The sequence below is a fragment of the Orcinus orca genome, chromosome 4 (genome assembly GCF_937001465.1).
Source record: "Orcinus orca chromosome 4, mOrcOrc1.1, whole genome shotgun sequence".
Classification (NCBI taxonomy): domain Eukaryota; kingdom Metazoa; phylum Chordata; class Mammalia; order Artiodactyla; family Delphinidae; genus Orcinus; species Orcinus orca.
Genome location: NC_064562.1, coordinates 25,607,783 through 25,631,233, shown reverse-complemented (window position 1 = coordinate 25,631,233; position 23,451 = coordinate 25,607,783). Strand labels below are relative to the sequence as shown.

Below are 23,451 nucleotides of genomic sequence, written 5' to 3'. Positions count from 1 at the left end.
CAGAGTGATTAAATCAGCTGCCCAAGGTCTCAGCCAGTAGTTAGTGAAATTAGTTTGAACCCAGGCATTCAGGCTCTAGAGTCTGTGCATTTAATCCAAATATGATATTGCCTTATTTGTCATACACATTGATGTTCCAAGCTTGGCCCTTCCTTACTCTTGCGGCATTGTCACTCAGTGTTCTGCTCGTGCTTTCACTAAAATGAAGCCTATAGTGAAGGCTGGTAGTCTGTCTTCTCCTTTTCGTGCAGCTAATGAACCCTAACTTTATGACTATGATGTTAACCTTCTGCTCCTTTTTATCTGGACTAGATAACTTTTTATCTAGGGCTCTCCCTTTGATATCGCCACTTATTTCTCTGTCATGATGATATTTAAAAATTGAAAGGAAAGGAAATAAACCCAAAGCACAAAATGTGAACATAGTGCATCTGTTGAAGGCAACTGGGAAGATGGATCGCGGCAATGACATTGCATCTTACCAGGAGAAACACGGCACAAATTTGCCTCTTGGTACCCTCCCTGTTCTGTCAGGTACAGATCTCAAAATATCTTGTCAAGCAATTCAGCAATGTACCATTTTAATGGTACAGCACACATAGAAACTCTAACTGCTTTTATAGACCTTATATAAGCCGGATAAGGCTGTTGGAGTATGAAGCTAACTGGCCAATAGCTTGTGGGTGCCTTAAGTGGATTTCAATTGTGACAAGGGCTATTGACTCCCTTAGCCCCTCTGGAGGCCAGGTATTCAGATAGGGTATAGCCAGGTGTATCTATCAACAAGACATATTCAAGGACGATTAACACATAGTGAATGTACATTGCAACTCATTGTACACAGAGACAAACACATAAACATATATATGTATGAAAGAAACTTTCACAAAATCATAACTGTCCTTACAATGTGTGATGTACTTTCACGTACTGTCTTCTATTTTATACAATTTAATTTTTTTAATGCCAGTGACAACTGAGTAAACTGATTTCATGGCCCCTTATAGCAGGAATTCACTACCTTGACTACATGTTGGAATCATTTGAGGGACTCTAAAAAGTATTGATGACTGAGTTCCACATCCAGAGATTCCAAATACACTAATGCCGGGGCCAACAAACCATAGCCCATGAGCCAAATCCAACCCACTACCTGCTTTTGTATAGCCTGAAAATTAAGAATGATTTTTACATTCATAAGTGCTTAAAAAAACCAAAAGAATATTTTGTGACATGTGGATATTATATGAAATTTAAATCTGAGTGTCCATAAATAATTACTGGAACACAGCTGTACTCACTCATTTATACATTGGCTGATATATTGTCAGTGGCTGCTTTTGCCCTGTAACAACAGAACTATAGAGCTGTAACAGAGACTGACCTGCAAAGCCTAAAATGTTTTTTCTTTACCCCTTTACAGAAGAATGTTTACCAACTCTTACACTAAGGGATCCCAACCTAAAATTTAAAAACTCAGTTTTAGACTGAGGATTTTCCAGCTGAGTGCCTGTGGAGTTCCTTGGGGAAGCTCCCAGGTGGCTGTGGACATGGGGTATGAGGCTCCAGGCCTGGAACCCAGGTTTCCACCAGAGCCATTCCACTTTGTCTGTTTCACACACTGAGGAACTTACCCTTGGGAAGTGCATTACAGTGAAATCAAATGTCGGGGAGATGGGGTTTCCTAACACAAAAGCCCAAGAAATACCATCATTTAATATGGAAAAGTGTGAATGGTATTCTTTCTCAAGCAAATCAGGCTAATATCCAATCATTTTATGAATCTGTGCAACACAAGGTAAGGGTGACATAAGAACCTTTGAAAATGTAAGAAAAGATCTTAAAGATTAAGAAAATGAAGTTTCTACATGTTTATGTAGACTGGGACAATGGTTCTTGCTGCAGGCAACACATTAGACTCCAATGTCTGGGTACCACAGATGATTCTAACATGCAGTCAAGAGTGAGTATGCTGATCTAATCTCTACTGTTCCTATTCATGGTTGTCCAGCCAGTGACAGGAAGTCTCGGTGGTGTGAGAACTTTGGGGTAAAGTTTTCATTTTTAATTAGAATTTTTCTCATCCAGTCTAACTTCCTTTAACCCCTAACTTAATACGTATAGGGAGTTTAGCTACAGAAATGCCAATATCTTAAAATAAAGCTGACACCTCTAAAGTATGTGAAATCTCCTTTAGTTCTGAGGATTTATGATAAGCAAAGAGTAACTGGACTGGAAGATGCTTCACTGGAAAAAGTGAGATTTCGGTTAACAAATTGCTACCAACCAGAAACATCTGGCCTTCCGTAACCTGGATCTGACACTACAAGTCACTCTGTCACTGTATGTTAGAGGAATAATCCTCCTACCCTCAGCTTCTGCACAAGGTGAATTATTATTTTTGCATCTTTTCAGTTAGCCCTGATTTGCTGCAAGGGAAGGCTTGCTTGAGAGTTAGTTGCCTAATTTGGTGAGAATTTCATCTTCTCTTAATGAAATTTATTTGGTGTCCTCATTCTTTATATTTTGCATAGATTATGGTAGACCTTGGCAGACAGTTCTGCAGTCAAGTAGATGGGAATTCAAACTCCAGCTCCACCATCTATCAGCTGCGTGATCTTAGGCAAATTAGGCCATGTTTCTGATCTTTGTTTTTCTCCTCTATACATGATGATTAATATATAATAATATGCTCTCAGGTAATTGTTTTGAAGAGAAAATGCCTATTATGTAGTAAATATACATGTTGATTATGAATATTACCATCTCAGACATATGAATGTCTATGATTTTGGAATAATGAAGCACCTTAAAGGACATCTGTTCCTTCACTCTCATATTAGAAACGAGACACTGAGGCCCAAAAAAGTTCAGTGACTTACTCAGATCCCCAACCAAGTAGTGGCAAAGCCAGGACCAGAATCCTGATCTCCTTTTGCCCTGGGACAATGAACAGAAATATCCCTTGCTTTCTATCTATCCAGGCTGAAGAATGCACAATGGCTGGGATTATAGGCTGGTTTTTCTCTCTCTTACTCTCTGGCTCAGCAATAGTTTGGAGCAATAAGGGTGACTAGAAGCTGGGCAGCACAGAACCAGGCTATAAAGTTCAGGGTTCCATGAGGGAAACCACTGTCCTAAGCCATAGCAGCTCCAAGGCAGACTCAGGGAGGAGCTGTTCTCTACTAAGTTAAGGAAGGCAGAGGTGCGACCCATTGGCTGCTGGGAACTGCCAAAGCAAGCCACTCTGCAGGTGAGCAGAAACTGGGTCATTGTGTTTGACATCTGGCCCACTAATTGCACCAGTGGACATGCTGTGTCCTTCTTTAAGAGCTATTAACCAGAGAGTGCACAAAATTTTGAGGGCTATTCAAAACACTAAGCTCAAATGTTATCCCATCAACAACTTTATCCTTTAGAAAGTTCAATTTTTCTAAATTGTAACTGGCTACCTTGGCTTACTAAAACCTTTCCAAAAAAGAGAAATGAATAACAAGAGACAAGAGGGACATCTAACTATATTATCACAAGTTGACCCAAATTGAGTTTGTCAATCCTTTGGTTCAAGGGCAAAACTGAGTATTTCTTTTAAAATATTGCTTCGTGGCAATAGCCTTCTCCAAACATCTTTTGGAATAGGCAAGAGCTCTGTTTGTACGTTCGTTCTGTAGAAAACAAAGAAGCCTGGCAGAAGGACATTGAGTTGGAAGCCAGCAGATGTGTTTTTTTCCCAGTTTTACCACAAATGAGCTGGGCAGAACTTCCACAAATACATTATCTATCAGTTTTCATGGTCATCACAATGCCAGAAAACTGTAGCACTTAGGAAATTTCCTTTTCTGACTTGGAAACTATTGAAAGCATTTCATAGGTGGGGTGTATCCTTATAAGAGTTGGCTTTTGTGAGATAAGACTTCTATCAACTGCAAGTCAGGAGGGAACCAAACTAAAACCAACAGCTGCGTAAAATGACTTTATCACATCCTGACAGGAGCTCGGTGGCTGGAAGTTTAGGCAGAGAGCAAAACTGTAGGGTGTTTGTCCAACGTTGCATTTTACCTTCTTTCTGATGACATTCCATGTGAGCAAGGTCAGCTGTTTGGGAGAGCTGTGTGGTTTAGTGGCTGGAAGCCAGAGAAGTGTGCCGGGAGACAGGACCTCCGTTCCCAACTGTGTCCCTAACCCCCAAGTCACCCCACCTCCTCCACACACTGGGAACAGTGTCAGGGGCCCTGTCATGTCCCTCCTGCAACACCCAGACACGGTTTTCATGACCAACCGTGAGGTCAGAGCAGTGAGGATAAGAGACAAAAGGGGTGAATGTTCTGGAACAATTCCGACATCAGGCAAATATGAGATGACACCACCGTGCAAATTTGGAATGTTTAATATTCTGGGTGGTATATTCATTCATTCACTCCTTCCTTCCCAAATCTAAAATGAAGTGATTCAGTTCCAGTCCCTAATACGTACTTTGTGCAAAGTACCAAAGCAAACGCCATCTCACTACTTGGAGAATGAAAAAAATGTTTTTAACTAGGAGATGGAGGCCCTGCTAAACCTACCCTTCTATTCCATTTTGCGCTAATTCGCCACTTGAACATTAAACTCTTGTAGGTCTGAGAGGTTTGCCAACCTTGGCCTGCCAGCTGCCCCCGAGCCTCCACAGAAATGCACCTTGTACTCTTTCTTTCTCCATATTTTAGCCCACGTTATTTCTTTACCTTAATTCCTCCTCCTCCACATTTCTACCGAATACTCCACCCATCCTTCAAGCTTCAGCCAGTGATTCATTGCAAGTAGGCACGGGGCAAGAACTTCAGAGTAAGTTTTGAGAGCCCAGTGCAGCTAAGGAAATGTGCAGTGATGGCCCAAGACCCATCTGTTCCTGGGCGGCCAGATGCTGGAATGTCTTCAATGATACCACAAGGTAAATATGCTTCTCTTGGGGAGAGAGGGGGAATTTTTCAGGTATAGTCTGGATGTGTTCCTGCAACAGAAGTAAAGGGATTAAGGAAAAGACTCTCAGGTCAGTATTGCTAGAGCAGAAAACAGTTTTTCTTAGTGGCTATAGCAAGAGGACACTGAGAGCTAAGAGATATAATGGAAGTAGTACAATATATTGGTGTGAAAAAATCATCAAGATGAAGACTACGTGATTATTATAACAATTCTGGCCCTTAGGATGTCTGGGAATCTCAAGGACTTTAGTTGCCTTTTTTTGTGTGTACAATGCACCCCAATGTTCACCAGCTAATATGCTAAAACATCAAAAATCTTGCTGACAAGATCTCAACCAGGCAGAGATCTGGAAAGTGGGAATATTATAGGAAAGCAGCAGAATTTGTTCTCTGTTTTGTTCCTTACCTGCTGTGTTAAACTGAGCTAATCATTTAATTTTCAAATTTCTTTTCTATAAAGTAAGTTGGATTAAATAATCCAAAAGTCTTTGTAAGGTAAAATGTAAAAGTACATTCTGAATTAATTAGGACAATATTGAAATTGACCTTTATTCAGCGAACAAGGCAGACAGATTGAAAGCTGATTTAGCAACAGAAAAGGAGGGACCTAGAGCACAAGAGGAAAAGAAGCAGGAGAGAAACCCTTCCTGTTATCCAGCCTCTATGAGGTTCAGGCAAACCGTGTCTGTTGCTTAATGGCTACACATTTCCTTGGAATCTTTCTACCTAGTTGGCCCAACTGAAGACTATGTTGTAAAAAGCCCTGTTTAAAATCTGCTTATTCGTAGAAAGTTTGCAACTTCGCATGACTAAATATATCCCCGTTTGCCTATTAGCCAATTAGGGTCTTAGGAACCTGGGAGAGTAAAATAAATGTGAGCTCTATTGCTATCGATGTAGCTCTAGAACATTCTTGGTGGTTGTTGGAGATATGTTTTGTGGGATCTGGGGTTCCTTCTCTTGAATTGTGAAAGGAGCTCAAGCATCTGAGGATGTATAAAGAGATATTCCTTTTGTTTCTCCTAAGCGACATTTTCCAATTAGGGGCTGGTTTATTTAATTTGAGGTGATGGCTAAAATTCTTTAAATTGTTCCATATGAATTTATGTTAGAATAAAATTTAATTAAAAGTTTGTCTGTGTGATCAGAGCCCGTGTTCTTTCAAGCTGACACTGATTGTGAACTCTGGACTTTGAGGTCTCTGAGCCCTTTTCATACCACTAACCAAGCATGGGTATTCGTATCAAAACACTTATAAGGTTATCTATTTTTTTCAGAAAATGGAAGAATAACTATGACAAAGGTCATTTCACAGATCAGCTACAGAAATTAGATTGTTAAGCCAATGATGTTAAAAAACATTTTTTATCAAGTTCTTCTTAGGTCATTTATTTACTGACTGCAAGTTAGTATTTATTTATTTACTGTGCTGGTGGTTTTAGGTGACTTTAGTAAGAAATTGTATCAGAGAAACTAAACCTGGAGAATTAAAGCAGGTATTTCTAAGAACATACATGGAAAATTTCAGCCTCAAATCCATTTGGCCACCAATCAGTTTTTATAGCACGTGACACTCACCAATGGAACTTGGATAAAGCATGTGCAATTTTTGGAAATTGCCTCAAGGACATTGTTCCTCTCAACAACTTGTTGCCTTCAATGTTAGATATTCCTGAGTTCTGACTACAATTTAGAGGCTTGGGACTCCAGCCTCTGCTTCTTCAGAACAAAATTTCCACCAAATGGTCCTTTCCCTTGAGGAGTAGCTGGTAGAGAAGAAAGAAGTCTCTCTCTTTCCTAGAGGGTTAAAATTGTTTTGCTAAAGTTCAAAACTAATTTTAATGATCTCTCTCTCCTTAAGCATTTTCTCATTTTGATAGCAAAAATGTTACAGACTTTGATTATCCCTAGCAAATTCTGTTTTCCCCTTCTCTCACTTTGTTTCAAATTATTCATATTCTTTTTTTGCTGTAATTTTCTGTCCCTTTAAGCCCTTAATCTATAGAGGCCTTCTCCACCAAAGGCAATGCTGACAAGTGATAAGGACCCTCTGTAAGGAGGAGTGTCCTGTTTTCAAAAGGACTGCATATCTTGACCACTATTGAACACAAGATGGGATCCTCTTCTAAAGAGTTCTGGGCATGGTTTTTTTGTTTGTTTTTGCCACATCATCCTTCATGCCATGGACGGTGATCCTCCCCAAATGAAAGTCTGGTTCAAACCCTTCATCGTCTTTCCAACTGCCTTGGCCCATGGAAATTCCATGCCATGGCCCACAACAAATGGAACTTCACTGCCTTCACTGCTTCTCACACCATATGCTGTAGCCACACAGATTCTTGTAGTTCCTCCAAACTGCCAGGATGTCTCAAGGGCCAGGACATCGCTGACCCTGCTGACTCTGTACCTAAATGTCCACATGGTTGGCCGGGTGAAACCCTAGACTTCCTTCAAGGTGGGTTCAGAAAACCTCTCCATGAGGTCTTTCCACCTCCTCCTTTTTCAGACAGAACTGACCACTGTCTCCTGTGCCCTCACTTCACCATCCCCTAAAATACTTCATTACACTTAGATTAAATTTTTATCTCTCTTGACTAAGCTGGAATTTCCTTGATGGAAAGACCATGAATTATTTATTAATTCATTGTATTTCCTAGTACAAAAGAGACATGCCTACACACTCTTGTAAATAAACGAACAAGAGAATAAATACCCAAGCTGCCTAGGAACCATTGTCGGCTGAAAAAAATGCACAGCCTAAAAGCTGAGAATCATGTTTTATTCGGCGGAATTTCTGAGGACTTAAGCCCAGAAGACAGCCTTTCAGGTCGCTCTGAGGGACTGCTCCGAAGAGGTAAAGGAAGAGCCAAGATATGTAGGAGTTTTACAGTAAAAACCAAGTAGTCAGAATATCAAAAGATTACTGTTAATTAAAGAAAACCAGACACCTCAAGTTAATAAATTTAGTGCTTCTCCATGTGTGGGAAGATGCAAGAGTCAGGGCCCATTGAAATCATTCCTTTGATCTGTACCTTAACTGTCTAGGGCCAGTAGCCCGCTTTCCTCCAACCTGAATCCCCTCAGGGTGCACAGTCTGGGGCAGCTGCAGGGGCTGACAGCTTGATGGCTGCAATATCCTTTGTTTACTGATATGGCAGGTGACTTTTTTCATCCACACCATCAAGGCCTATGGAACACATCTGGATTCTAACAGTCTATCGTAAGATTTCATTGAGCTTTACCACACCATGCCAAGCACTGGGAACTTTGCGGAGTTTTTAGTCTAAATCTAAGTAGGGGAGATCAGAGAAGATCTCCCAATACTATGCAACAACCTAAATGGGAAAACAGTTTGAAAAAGAATAGATATATGTATATGTATAACTGAATCACTTTGCTGTACACGTGAAACTACCACAACATTGTTAATCAACTATACTCCAATATAAAATTAAAAGTTTAAAAAAAAGAGAAAGAAAGAAAATGGCCTTGAACTGGGACCTGAAAAGCAGATAACTAGGCAAGTTAGGGCCATGAGAGGATATTTCAGGCAAAGGGAAGAATAGGCACACAGGTCTGGGCATGGAGAAGAGTACGGCTCATTTGAGGAACCAAGAGATGACAGCATGGCTGGACCACAAGAGGAAATTGGAATGGCAAGCAATGAGGATGGGGAGACGGGGGGCTGGGTCACGCAGGGTCTTGAGGGTGTTCACAAACAGGAGGGGGCACTGTCCCATAGACAGAACACACCTCCCTAACTAACCCCTACAATCCTGACTCAGACAATCAGGAAGCCTGGAGGAGGGCCATCTTTGCACTCAATCAAAACTCCTAGGGTTTCCCTGGTGGCACAGTGGTTAAGAGTCTGCCTGCTGATGCAGGGGATGCGGGTTCATGCCCCGGTCCGGGAAGATCCCACATGCCGCGGAGCGGCTGGGCCCGTGAGCCATGGCCGCTGAGCCTGCGCGTCCGGAGCCTGTGCTCCACAACAGGAGAGGCCACAACAGTGAGAGGCCCACGTGCCGCAAAAAACAAACAACAAACAAACAAAACTCCTAGATGGCTTCAGTTAAACTTTTAACTTTTTAACTCATTTACCACTTAAAAACTTTAAATTTGGTATGGTTTTGTTTTTTCACTTCGGGATTTCTTTTCTTCTAGTTGTAAAATTGTGTGTGATCGAAATCTCAAAAATATTTTGTTGGTCTTCTGTAGATGCAGGTTTCCACTATCCTTACACTCATTCTGTGCATGCCACTTTGTCATGTGACTTGTTTAATTCATTGTTATGTTCATTTTAGATGCAATCTGGAAACTCACTTATGTGTTTCTTTATAAGAAATTGGCCAAACAATACATTGCTGTATGTCAATTATATCTCAATAAAACTGGAAGAAAAAATTTTAAACCAGAAAAGAAACTGGCCAAACATTTACAATTGTTAGTATTTCACTGAATACCTATTATGTACAGAGCCCTGTTCTAGTGCTGAGGAATTCAAAATGTGCCAGCCCTGGGATCTAGAAGCCCAGGACACTTGTTTCAGAAAAGCGCATTGGTATCCACAAGGGGTTATAAACGTGTGCCCTAAATGTGAATGAATGACACTGAACTGAAAGGTGTAAAGAAGATGTAACACTAACTAAGAGAAATAGATGATTTTTGTTCATTACGTATCCTTTTTTATAATTTTTACATACTTTCATTGATTCCTAATGAAAATATTTCTTTCCATAATTTTAATCTGGGTATTTGATGAAACCTCAAAATTCCTGTCATCTGGTTATTGTTTAAAAACACTTGTTCTTAACAGATACACACTACTATATACAAAATAGATGAACAACAAGGACCTACTGTATAGCACAGGGAGCTATACTCAATATCTTGTAATAACCTATAACAGAAAAGAATCTGAAAAAGAATAGATAGATGGATATATGTGTAACTGAATTCCTTTGCTGGATACTTAAAACATTTAAAATCAAGTATACAACAATTTAAAAAACACTCTTCTTCTTATATTATCTTTTACACCACCATCCCTGAATGTTGAAGGATAACTTAGAGATACAAGTTATTTGTCACCCCATTTGCCTAATTTGTGTGGCAACTGTTTACATTACAAGTAATGAATCAAGCAGTATGACAAGTCAAGGAACAAGGTGAGAATAGGATTTATAGGAGAGGAGAAAATATTTCAGACAGTGTTAGTTCTTGCCTGAACAATTTGAGGGTGAACTGAGTAGCTGGCAGCTGGTAGAAAGAGGCAGGCCTTGGAAATCTGTCTTTCAGTAAACTGAGCAGAAGTGCCAAAGGCATTTTCAGTTCTTTGTGGATTCTCCAGGAAACCTTGAGCACTTAGCTGAGAAGCTAGGGCGATGCTGTCCTGAGAAGTGTCTGCAGGGGTCCTTCCACCCCCATACCATCATACTTGGGTACCAGTTCCTTCACTAAAGTGTCTCAAAAGAATGAGCAGAGATACCTCTGCAGAGTTTAGTGCACTGATGTTTGTCTCAGAATGGTATTAACTCTCATAAGAGTAAAAATAATATGAATGTTCAAAGTCAGAGATTCATAAATAAACTACAGTATTCATACAATGGAATACTATGCAGTCATTAAAAATCTTGTAATAGAAGAGTATTCAAAATATAGGGTATATGTTCATGGTATATATGTTTTAAATGCTATTTACATATTTAAACACAATTATTCCATATTTAGATACAATAGCTAAAAGTTCAGATGATTATATACCAAGATGTTTAAAGTATCTGTCTCTGGGTGGTGGAATGATAGATGACTTTTGTATTTTTCTTTGTCCTTTCTTGTATTTTCCAAGTTTAATTTATTCAATCTATTGCTTTTACAATAAAAATCTTCTTTAATTTATAAAACTTCATAAAAGAATTTATAAATTTATAAAAGTTATTTTGAAATAAATGGATAATTGCTTAATTATAAAAACCAATTTATTATGTATTCAATGAGATCTTAAACGATACATGAGAATACATGTTCTGTATTTGTATTTGTGTGCATATATGTTTGGGGTAAAGAATAACCATGACCTAGAATTCATTACATCACTTGGTTATCTGGATCCTTAGCCAGTAATCTTAGATCAGAGCCAGCATTTCCTACAATTCTATTAGAGCTCGGAAATTCTACTTTTGAAAGAGAGAATGGATGGAGAACCTTAGAACTGACTCATCCTCTATCAAGCTAGAAGAAAACTAAATTTAATAGTGTCTTTGTTTTAGTTTTTACTGGGGAAATAGGATCGTACTGGGGAGGTGGAGGCATGGGGCAGAACTTCAGTCTTTGTATAACTGCTGTGAGTCTCCATCTTTCTTTAACATGGACAGTTTTACAAAGTTATGTAAAATGGTATGCAGATGCAGCTTCAAGTCGCCCCCCTTATAAGATCAATAATAATAGCCAAGCTGAATGTAATGTCCATTACATGCCAAGTACTGTACTAACTGATGAGTGTGTGAATACACACACATATATATATATTTAACTTAGTCCTCACAATGTCATTTTGAGGCAGGTATTATCATTTTACAGTTGAGGAAATCAAGGCTCACTTTCCTCCTCTGTAAGGCCCTGTGATGTACAAATTCTGGAGCTGCCATTGGGAGAGATGTGGGATAAATTTGTCTTTTGTGACACGCTCTCTGGTCCACTCATCGCCTCATTCTTGATTCCTTTCTCAATTTCTCTCTTGTACAGCTTCGCTTTCCACCGACGGCTCAATATCAACCACTCCTAGTGGTCCAAAGAAAACCCCTCCTAGTACGCCTGTACCTACTACAGAAAAGGAAGAAGGTTTGTTCATATTTTAAAGCAGTTGCTCTGGAGTCATTGTTATGGTGCAACTCTATTTAATGGGACCTACCACTGTGGGGAAACTGTGAGAAAAACTGAGAAATGGAAGCAAAGTAGACACAGTCCCTCCCACAGAGGAATTCTCACTTCTGGACTGTCACACTGAAAAAATACTGTGGGTTAAAACAATTAAAACAATCTAGCAAAACACATAAACAACGCATGTGACCATGAAATAGTGGGCCGGATAAAAGGGATCCAGTAGTGCAGTGGTGGTGGTGGTGGGGGCTTGTGGTTAAACCCAGCTGGACTCAGCGAAGGGCTTGGCCCTGTCCCAGGTGCTGACCCTGAGTGAGTTGAACCCTGAGTTCCCCAAAGGGCCTCTGTCTTCTTAATTTTAAAATGGGACTCATTATACTTATCTCACAGTGTTCTCTAAGGATTAAATAAGAAAATGTGTGTAAAATTGCTTGGCTCAGAGCCTGGCACATCATAAGCGCCCAGTAAAATATAAGCCATCTGGGTGCTGAGATAAGAACGGTCAGGTGGCATTCACTCTCTCTCTGGTTATTTTTCTAGGGAGAAGAAGATGACTTTACAAGAGCAGGTTGAAAGTAGAAGGGGAGAGGGTCTTTTGTAGGTGGGGTTTAGGCAGGGTCCTCTGGATTTAAAATAAAGCCTCAAAGAAGACTTAGCGTGGCTACCGGATCATCAGCTAATAGAATCATTGAAAAAATACACTGAGATAAATGGAAGCAATGGATTTTCAGAAGGACAGAGAGCAAGAGAGGAAAATTAGGCTGAGTGCTTGGAACTAATTATTAGGTTTCTGGGTCCAGTTAAACAATCTAATTTTCAAAGTGATTGCAGTGTGAAGCCAACACGTTAGTGTCAAACCAGAAAGCATTGATGGGTCAACCCCAGACACACACAGTGCTACATGCCTTGAATCCTATGAATAAAGAATGGCATGGTGGGTGGGGCATTGTACTAAGTGTTTTCATGCATTAGCTGGTCTTATCCTCATAGGAACTCAAAGAGATGGGTATTATAATCTTCATTTGCCAAGAGAATACTGAAGCACAGAGAAACTAAGTAACTTAGCAAGGCCACACAATGAGTAAGAGGCATACAGATGACTGAAACCCTATCTGTTTTATTCCAGAGCTCATACACCAGCCACCACTATCAACTGCCACAAAGATAGAGAAGACAAGCCCAGTTAACCTTTATGCATAAGTGCTAAAGAATGACCAAATATAACCAAGTCCTTGATTTGTATGTCATACAACATAGTGTGATATGTTATTCATAATATTTAAATTCAAGAAAATTGTGTGGCTACAGTAGTAAGGCAGCTTCTTGACATGAAATGACATTTGGAGACAGCAGAAAAAGAAATATTAGCTGTGGACTGATAAGGGGGAGGTTAACTCCAGCGGAGCCTTAAAGCAACCGTATTAGAAACTTCTACAGAAAGGGAATCCAGTGGGACTGCTGGCAAAAACTTAGCTGAGACACAGTAAGGGTTTGGATCCTCATGGTGGCTGTGGCATAAATCTGGAAAATTGATAGCAACATGGCCTCTTTTGGGGTTGGACTGATGTCCATGCAGGATGATGGGTCAATACGTCTCCTTTCTGATCACCGTTTTTACATTTTTTAAAAATGCACTGCTTCTTGTGGAAGTCCACGGATGGTTCTTCCAATACTTTTTCACACCCTGCCCTTTAGTTCATGAGATGGTTTACTAATTTCTGATTCATGAAAACTTGTTGGGTAGTTGAAAGTAGATATTGGAATTACTACTGTTAAGACTGACATTACCTCATACATTTTACTAGCTCACTGCTGAAAGCTGAACATTAGCTCTCTAAGCACAGTTAAGAAAAAGAAATCCACTAGACAGTCTGATTCCAAAATGGTATTTTTAAAACATGCCTTATGTTTTCTAACTTTATTTTGAAACGCTATCCTTTTAGCCGCAAGACAAAGATATCCACACAATTTCTCACAACCAGGTATGGTAATATTTGACGTGGAATGATGATCATTCCATTTAAAATTTTGTTTTGCTAGTTTTAAATGCCTATGAAAATAGAAATGTCAATTTTATTTTCTATGTTTATTTTCTTTCTTTTTTTGCTGTTTTTTAAATTGAAGTATAATTGCTGTACGATATTATATGTTACAGGTGTACTATATAGTGATTCACAATTTTTAAAAGTCATACTCCATTTATAGTTATTGTAAAATATTGGCTATATTCCCTGTGCTGTACAGTATATCCTGGTAGCTTATTTTATACATGATAGTTTGTACCTCTTACTCTCCTACCCCAATATTGACTGTCCTCCTTCCCTCTCCCCACTGGTAACCACTAGTTTATTTTAAAAACAAGAGAGTATATGTTATTGACTTTAGTCACACAAAATTATAAAGGCAAACAAAATATGCTCTTTTCAAAATTAAAATAGGCATCTATAGTTTCCTTAAACATTTTGGAAACAGGAATACATAATTTGATCATCATTTTTCTTTTAAGTTAGATATTTTTTTAGCTTTCTAAGTAACTATGGGTACTTGGGAAAAGTCTAGAGCTTATAAAACACTGGAACTTCTCCCCTTCCTACTATAAAGAAAGCAAGGGGCTTAAAAATCATCTACTTAATTGGCACCAATCCAGAATAAATACAGACCATTCGTGTCTCCATCCGGATTTGTTCTGGGCCCTGTGCTACCAATTTGGAGCTATCTTCCTAATCCTCTCTATCTGGGGACTGTCGCTTCCCCACTTAGGTGCTGCTGTCGCTTTGGCTCTGGTTCATTTATGTGCTTATGTACTACTCTGCATCTCTAGGCCTCCCTTCCCACTTGGCCTGTGTCCATACTCACACCAGAAAAATGGATTGTATAACTGAGTCACTATCCCATAAATTAAAGCTAAGTGGAGAAGAAGGCTGGACAATACCAGTGATAGGAAAAGCCACTTTTACTTTTTTACCAGTAATAAGGCTTTTAAATATAAACTAGCCAAATAAATAGGCTCTTTTCCCTGTATGTCTTGCCCTCAGTTCTATATACTTCATTTGGAAGCACTGCAAATATGCCGTGAATATGTGAGAGTACCTCTAGCTTAAATTCTGTTTCACTCCCAACGTGTAAAAGATTTGAAAAAGATGTTTAGTGATTTTATTATAGACTACACATAAGGATACTGTAGAGGGAACAGAGGCTTAGAATATAGGTGAGCTGGATAGTAGTTACCAGTCTACTTCTAACTAGTTATCTCACCTAGTGTAACTTGAACTCATTAGACTTCTTTTCCTTTTACAACGTGATTATACCAGGTTTCTTCCAAATTTTTGATTCTATGATCTGTCCAATACTCTTTTATACATCAAGACATTATTTTCTCCCATATCACTGAAACTATGAAAGAGTCTGTGGTTTCTCCCTTATTGGGTAGAAGGTCCACATAGCTCTTATCCGTAATTAAACCTCTGAGGTCCTATAAACTCCACCGGACTTGGAGTTGAAACCCCTGGGTCTTGGTACTGTCGTTAGTTGTGTGACCTTGGACAAAAGATTTTACCACTTAAAGTCCCAGTTTCCCACGTGGTTACTGTGAAAAACCTAATTTTTGAAAAACTAAAATATACATAAAAGTTTATTAATGTACGTTCTATAAAAAAGACAAAGTGATATTACCCTGATTTTACCTGCTTTACTTTTCAATTGCTACGTCATTTACTTCACACTTTTGTAATTTGCTGCTTTATTTTTCTCTCACAGTAATAACAGTCATTATTTATTCTGTGATGGCTGTTATCATTGGAATTATCCTCATAAGTGCTCAGCTTATTGGCCTGCTGATAAAGGTGAGGACTCAGTTTTTAATTTTGCTGTAAATGCTGGTGTAAATTTTAAGCTCTAGGAGGGTTTAGTCCTCTGCGTTCAACTAAACTCAAAGAGAAACAAAACTGCGTAAAACTCATCTTTTTCAACTGGACACATAGAAGTCACTGCATTACTCTAACAGAATTTTTTTTTTTTTGCACTTGCCCTATAAAGAAACCCCAAATATAAATCTATCCCCTCTTCCAATGAAAGATCCTCCAAACTTTTTGTCTAACTTGATTTAATATATTTTGATGGATATGGATGAAATAGTCAAATTTCTAATTATAGTATCTAGTTTAATTTGTGTATGAAAAATATTTAAAATAACATGATATATTTATGCATGTTTAAAACGTTTGCTTTTTTAAATTCTCGTATTTCCTGAGACAGATTTTTCAAACTCCACCTATGACTCTTCCAGCATGAGTGATTTTTTTCACCCCTAAAATTAATTTTGAGTCTGTATGACAGAGTCCAACGCACACAACCTTACTGTAACTTTCTTTATAAGACAGTTTGGACACACATTGGTGTGTGTGATTATAATGCTAGTAATTGGAACTATAATCATAGATCATTAAGTCCCTAGTCACAAAAGAGTGGTACAATTGAGTTCTTATTCACACTATTTTTTACCTCTCTTTGTGATCTCCATACTATAAACACTATATATTCTTTTAAAAAGGCTTGTTTAGATAGATAACAATATTGCAATGGCAGGGCTATAACAAGATTGACAGTAAATCTACATAAAGTTCCTTTGCCCTTTTCTTTTTTAACTATTTTTATTAGGTGATTTTGATAATCATACAAATGTATGATTGATTAGCATGACTCCATGTCATCGTATCTTCTCTAAATAATATTTTCTTAATAAAAGTAAAGCAATTGAGAGTATCTACTCTGATATGAAAGATTTTGTAATGACTTGAATGGGAGATGACCCCTCGTTTGCAGTTTAAATGTTGGGGGAAAAGTAATCTCCTTGGGTTTGGGCATAGATGGCGAACTTAAATTTAGTTGTCTTCTCTCTTGGTTGATGATCTAAAATCTGAAAAAGTCAATGACATACTTAGTTGACAAAATTCAGAGAAAATCTTCTATATGGATATAGAAGAATTGGGTCATGGTTAATATGACTAAAAGAACTTATCTCTTTTTTAAAAATTTCCATTTCGTCTTTTCATTACAGCAGGGAAATATGACAGAGTGAAGGTTTGGGGTAATAATTTACCTACAGAAATAACAAATACTATTTAGAAATACAAGTTTAAATCAAAGTTTGTAAATATCTACAAAATAATGACTTCTCCCACAAAAGAACTCTGCAAAGTGAAGTTTAATCAAAAGAAAACAAACTTTAGCCAAAACATACATATTTTTAATCTGAGGTATTTTTCTTTATTGTGTCTAAGTTTATAAAACTGTGGTATTAACATTATTCTGGTTTTTATTCATAGAGAAATCCAACTCTTGGAACAAGCGATCCTTTAACTTCTGTAAAAATAGGAGAAACAGGTTGGTGCTAATATTTTTATTGCCTTTTGTGTTTTTGAAAGGGAAGTAAATTAATGACTTACTTCTTTCTGAGGTAGGAAGGGTACATCCAATTAGGATTCATTTATATTCTATTTTATCAATGCCTCCTCTGTAAGAATTTTTTTTGTGAATGTTTATCTGCAGCATAATGAAATTCTCCCTTAGGCATAATGTATCTTTAAAAAAGAAAAAAGTAAAACAAATATGATAAGTAAAGTAAAAACCAAGTTATTTGTGTACTTCTTATTTTTCAAACTGCAAAGTTGTGTATAGGAGACCCTCCAGTGGGTATAGTTTAATAGTCCCGTATCTGGAGCCAGACCTGGATTTGAATACATACTCCAACACTTATCAGCTGTGTAATAGCTATCAGCTGAGCCAGCTATTCATGTGGAGATGATGATAGTGAATGTGGAGATAATTTAACATGGACATGATGATGGCCTTCATCTCATAGAGTTTCATGAGGATTAAATGAACCAGCACAAGTAAAGCACCTAGAACAGTGCTTGGCCATAGTAAGTACCTATGGCCTGTTTATATTATAAATAGTGCAGGCTCCATTTCCAAATGACTTCTGCACAAATGGCCAGTCACTTGGCTCTGTTCTCATTTCCACTCCCAGGCGCAAAGGGGGACACGAACACGGGGAAAATAGCGGGTGTACCTTGCTCACCCAGAATAGTATCGACTCACCCAATACTCTTTCCAAAAAGAGCACTCATGCCAACCTTAAAATGTGTGAGATTTTTACATTTAAAAACATCCAGATATTAGTACTCTCTTGCAGAAAAGAAAAAAAAGTAAACTCTAACAATGCTGGAGCATCCATACCAGCATGAGAGCAATTCATAAGAGCTGTGTAGTAGTTGCTGCCTCTACTATGTGTTTAAATACCCAGCCAATTTTATTAAATATAGTCTGTTGTATAATCTCACTAATTGAGTATATAGTTCTATTAAAATTTGCCTCAGACATAAATGCAAGTGACATCTATTTGGGGATATGTCCACCAAGAACAAGTCTCTGTGGAATGGGCTTTTTTTTTTTTTTTGCGGTAGGCGGGCCTCTCACTGTTGTGGCCTCTCCCGTTGCGGAGCACAGGCTCCGGATGCGCCGGCTCAGCGGCTATGGCTCACGGGCCCAGCCGCTCCGCGGCATGTGGGATCTTCCCAGACCGGGGCACGAACCCGTGTCCCCTGCATCGGCAGGCAGACTCTCAACCACTGCGCCACCAGGGAAGCCCTGGAACCGGCTTTAAATGCTCAAGCAAAAGGGAACTGATTCTGCCTTCTACAAAATCGATTGAAGTTTTTCCCATAATTAACAAGGGCTATAAATTTCTAGATTCCAGTTTTAACCCTATACATAACACCTATCTTCAAAGGACTTGCTAGGACTTTGGGGTCACAAAAAATAGAGAGTTTTAAACTTCTATCCCCAACCACATAACCTGTATGCAGAACTAGCCTCATCACATTATCTTATAGCTTCTTAAAGCTTAACGATGATCGTTACATAATTGTTTAGTCCTAGGAAATTCATGCTCGGTAGGCTGAATGGCCTACATGTAATTCTCAGCTAACAGGATTAATAAAACCCAATCTGCAGATACTTAAAACAACAAAAGTTTTGAGTCATGTAACAGATTCACTTCATTTACTAAGGTTACTTCCTTATAGGACTTGCAGCTAGAACAAATATGCGTTAAGTATGTATTTTATCTACATTCTGCATTGTTTAAAAAAAATGTTTTGAAGCTGCTTTTAAAATGGAGAATTTGCCAGTCAAAACCTTTTTTTGTTGTTGTTGTTACCTAAATTTCTATATGCTTTTAACTACTGATTTATTTTGATGACAAATTTAGTGTTTAGTGTTTTGTCTGCTTTTTTTTTTCTTTTTTTTTCCCATACAATCTTGAGCCTCTCTGTGGAATAGCCCACAAAAGTTTGGGACAATTTAATCCATCAAAGTGCATTAATATATCCTTGTTAGTATTTACCACATGCTTACTGTGGGCTGGGCACCACACTCGCATTAGATATACCAATAGGAATCTCTGTCCTCTAGAAGCTGAGAATCTAGTTGGGGAAACAGACTGTGGTCATTGTAGGGAACAAGTTTTAAGGTAGCAGAGGCGTTAGCATCTAAAAAAGACCGGGGCAGGTAGCAAAAGCTTCTGGAAATGAAATCACCAGAGGGCAGTCTTAGGGGACAGAGAAACATTTCTGGGGAAAGTCAGTTCTAAGCAAAAGGGGAGCTTGAGCAAAAGCATAAAAGAAGACAGGATATGGTGTAGTCAAGGAATTGGGTGCATTTCCACATTAGCAAGATTAATGCCTCAGTTCGCCATTCATTTCTCAAATATTTGTAAAGGCAATGGGAAGTCAGATGAATCAGATTTTAGGCTCAATTCATTTCCCCATATTTATGCAAATGAAGTTATTAAATGTGTCTTAGTAAGTTAATGAAATTGTTACTGGAGAGTAGGTTCTTGTCTCATCGCAGAAAGAATTCAGATACGAGACACGGAGGTCAAGAAAATAAAGTGAGGATTTATTAAGCGATAGTGTGCTATCAAGGGGAGAGCGGGCAGACTCAGGTGAGTAGCTGCCCTGAATTCCTTTAGCAATCCGGTTATATGGGGTACAAAAATGAATAGGCAGAATATTCACTGGGGAGGGAAAAGTTTGGGGTTGTATTCCCTGATTTTCATCCCAGCTCCACCCTTCCAAGGAGAGGAGAGATTTTTGTCCTTATTTAGCCTTGATCAAAAGTGTCACAGCATCGGTGCATGATGGCAACATTTTATCTGCAAGGCTAATTTTATTATAATGAGGGCCTAATGAGCAAAAGGTTACATTTGGACACTGGAGATTCCTGACTTTTCCCACCTTTCTTTGTCTGCCTCCTGGACACTTGTTACCCCAAAATGTGTGGTTTCCTGTCAGTCCTGGGTTTTTTTGTCTGCCCAAAGACCCCCTTGTTTACAAGCTGTATGGTTTCCTGCCGTTTGGCCTGTGCTTCCCTTTCTCTTCTCTTATCTAGCTATCTGTCTGCTCTAACAAAATAGGTTATAAAATCTAATCCCCACACCTCACAGGAAATTTTGGGAAACACATAAGATTCCAAAAAAATGTTTTAGCCCTATTTTTGTAGAATACTGCTCTAAAGTAACTTACAAGTCAAAGGCAATAAGAGATTACAGTGATCGTACCATCTCAATGAGAACTAGAAATGGTAGGGTATAAAGCATGAATTGCTTTAACCTTCTTGAACTTGCACACGATTAATGGTTGGTGGGAAATGAGAATAAGTGAATCTGAGTTAGCTGCCCACAGTGGCAGCCACATGTGACCCCTGCCAGCCCATTTTTTATGGGAGAATTTTGAGCTGCACAGTTCCTATAATTCCCCAATAGAAGGAAACTATTCTATTATGAAGAATGCTCTGCTTCCATAACAGCAAAAGTTCATCCCATCCCTTTCGCACAGTCTGCGGAAGTAACATAAATCCAACCTACCAGCCAAGAAAGTTGGAACGTCAGATTTGGTGCAGGAGATCAGCCCTTCTTTCACATGCTAGAATCAGAGAGGAATCTAGCAGTGAGTTTCTGTACAGACCTGCCCTTGCTTATGTCTAAGAAAAAAAAAATTATTCCTAAAAGAGATTACAGACTACTTGTCTTAAATTCAAACACACATCTGTAATTCAACTCACTTATCATTTACGGCCTTCCCACTATATTCTACCCCTACACAAGTTCTCTCTTAGTTGCTCATCTCTGCAGAAACTAGAAACAGAGTGATTATGTTTGTTCCTTACCTAAGGTTTTTACAATAGATTTCCTAAGAAATTTTTTTTCATTACACATAACTCTAATAGAGCTAATATGAAAAGAAATTCCTTTCATTCCTTAACAATTGTATTCCAGGACAACTCTGATAGAATATAGAATCCTGAAATATTTTTATGCATTAATTTCGTGTTGTATTTAAATATAACTATGTTTTATACTACTGTTTTGTTTTGTTTTTCTCTATAATCCTTCTACAGTATAGTCACCGATGAGAATCTGTTCACCAAGCCAAGTTTTGGAAGAACTCAAAGACAAGACTTCAGTCAAGTGAAAAATAAACATGTAAATTTTGGTCAAGTGAAAAATGAGCATGTAAAAAAAACCCAATAAATTGTATACCTTCCAAAGTTGTACAATTTCAGGATGAAAATTTCATTGTAATGAGTCCAGTGACAAATATTTTCTTTCATGCTTGTTTTTGTGTGTTAGCATAATTTTTATAATTAAGTAACTTGGAATTCTTATCCAAAACTTTAGTTGGCTTCGTCCACAATTCTTTAAGACTGACATTCTATTCTTTTGTATTTTAATGATTGTGCTGTCAAATGAAAGGCTTGTAACATCTAGATAAAATCTAAGTTTTCTTCTCATTCTAAACTTCCAAGTCTATTTTCATTGTTTTGAATAAATTAAGAGGACAGCGAAATGCTATTATTTCCTTCATTGCTGAACAGGCAGGGTATGTATTACACTAATGATGATGATGTTTTAGTCACACTAATAAAGCTTGTGCTTGGAAATGCCTTGCATCATACATACATACATACACATATACATACATACACATATGTACATATACATAAAGATATGGACATAGATATAGATGTATAAAATGACACCTACTTTCATCCTATAATGCATAAATCAACACAAAAGTTTTTTCCCATTAAAAAAGTGAGGTGTTACACATGTGTAAATGGCTCATTTAAAATAACTGTCTGATAGTCTAGAGCATTAACTCGTTCAGGGCACTGACTGATGCATTGTGTTCGACTGGGAGAGTTAGTTATGTCAGTGGGCAGAGTATCCTGAGAAAGAATTAATGACTTTTTCTTCCTAATAACTCTGTAAATGCAACAAAATGTGCAAATCTAACATGCAGGTAAATATATTAAAAGGTTACTCTGTATTGTCAATTAAATTCTTTAATCTGTCCAGTCCTGGTTTCTCTTATTAGTAAAGTTTTGGAAACTGGTTTAAATAATCTAAAAGAAATTTCTGGATACAAGAGACTAAGGCTTTGTGACTATACAGTTATCACTCATTTACAGTAAAACTTGAAAAGCAATGTAAAAATAAAGTACCTTCTTGTGATGTTCTATTTCCAAATGAACAAAAATCCATATAGCTTTTCATTGTTGTGTAATAATTAAGTAAATAATATTATGTACATATTTGAGCCTGGGAATGTAGATTTACTTTTTAATAAGTTAAAAAAATCTAAATCTTAACCTACTTGTATGTTCAGAGAGTATTCTTGTACTAAATTGATTATATAAAAATAAAGAATAAGAACAACATATTTCTGTTGGTATATGTATTTAAAAGTAGTTTTAACAGTATTATTGGGTTAAATTAATCAAAAGATGACCCAAGCATCAAGCCAAATTTAAATGTATTTTTTAAATAAAAACAAAATGTTGAACCAAGAGAGAACATGAGACTAACCTTGTCTCTAAAGTAATTTACGACTCAAAGGTAATAAGTGATCAGAGTGACTGTGCCATCTCTACCAGGGCAAGAGAGTCCAGAGAATAACTGAAATAGGAATTGCTTTAACCTCCTTCAACTTTTCCTCAATTTCTCTGTACTCCTATCAAAGGATTTTTCACATTTAAATTTAATATTTGTGGGGGAAAAAAATGACCTTTACTCTTCATATTTTTATAATTAAATCATCATAAGATTATAGAAAAGAAATCTTACCTATGAGGTCATCATGCCCCTATGAATGGTTCACTTAGAATTTTTTAAACTTTGGGACTGGAGTGGGGGTGGGAGGGAAGCTGATTAGAAAACGTCATCCTTCAGGCCTGGGTGTTTGTTTGCCTAAGTGTGAGCAAAGGGTCTACAGTAGGGAGAAAATGAATGGAGAAAGGGGAGAGATGCTTGAAGGCAGAACATGGGGAGGCGAGGAATGACGTGGTTAAAGGGTTATTGTAATGATACCCATAATAGTAATTGAGGGAGAGCCTTCCAATTTATTCTAAGCATTTGTCTTATCAAATTTTGCAAATTTCATACAAGAAACTCCTAAGAGCCAAATGTCACTTAAATAAAAATCAGTACAAAATTCTGCCCAGTATCATGCATAAGCCCCTTATTATGTCAACATAGTTCTAATGAATC

General features: G+C 37.9%; 1 protein-coding gene across 3 annotated transcripts in view; it reads left to right on the top strand.

Moving 5' to 3' along the window:
• Positions 1-22,624, top strand: part of GYPA (glycophorin A (MNS blood group)) — a 28,260-nt gene extending 5,636 nt beyond the window's left edge. The window contains exons 1-6 of one of the 3 annotated variants that reach the window (XM_033400551.2): positions 4,800-4,930; positions 11,706-11,801; positions 13,784-13,822; positions 15,597-15,682; positions 17,165-17,222; positions 21,300-22,624. In XM_033400551.2, coding sequence (XP_033256442.1) covers positions 4,867-4,930; positions 11,706-11,801; positions 13,784-13,822; positions 15,597-15,682; positions 17,165-17,222; positions 21,300-21,304 — 348 coding nt within the window. In that variant the 5' untranslated portion in view covers positions 4,800-4,866 and the 3' untranslated portion in view covers positions 21,305-22,624. Of the gene's footprint in view, positions 1-4,799; positions 4,931-11,705; positions 11,802-13,783; positions 13,823-15,596; positions 15,683-17,164; positions 17,223-21,299 lie in introns of those variants that run through there. The other 2 variants (XM_033400541.2, XM_033400556.2) reach the window with 2 other exon arrangements.
• The last annotated feature ends 827 nt before the right edge of the window (positions 22,625-23,451 follow it).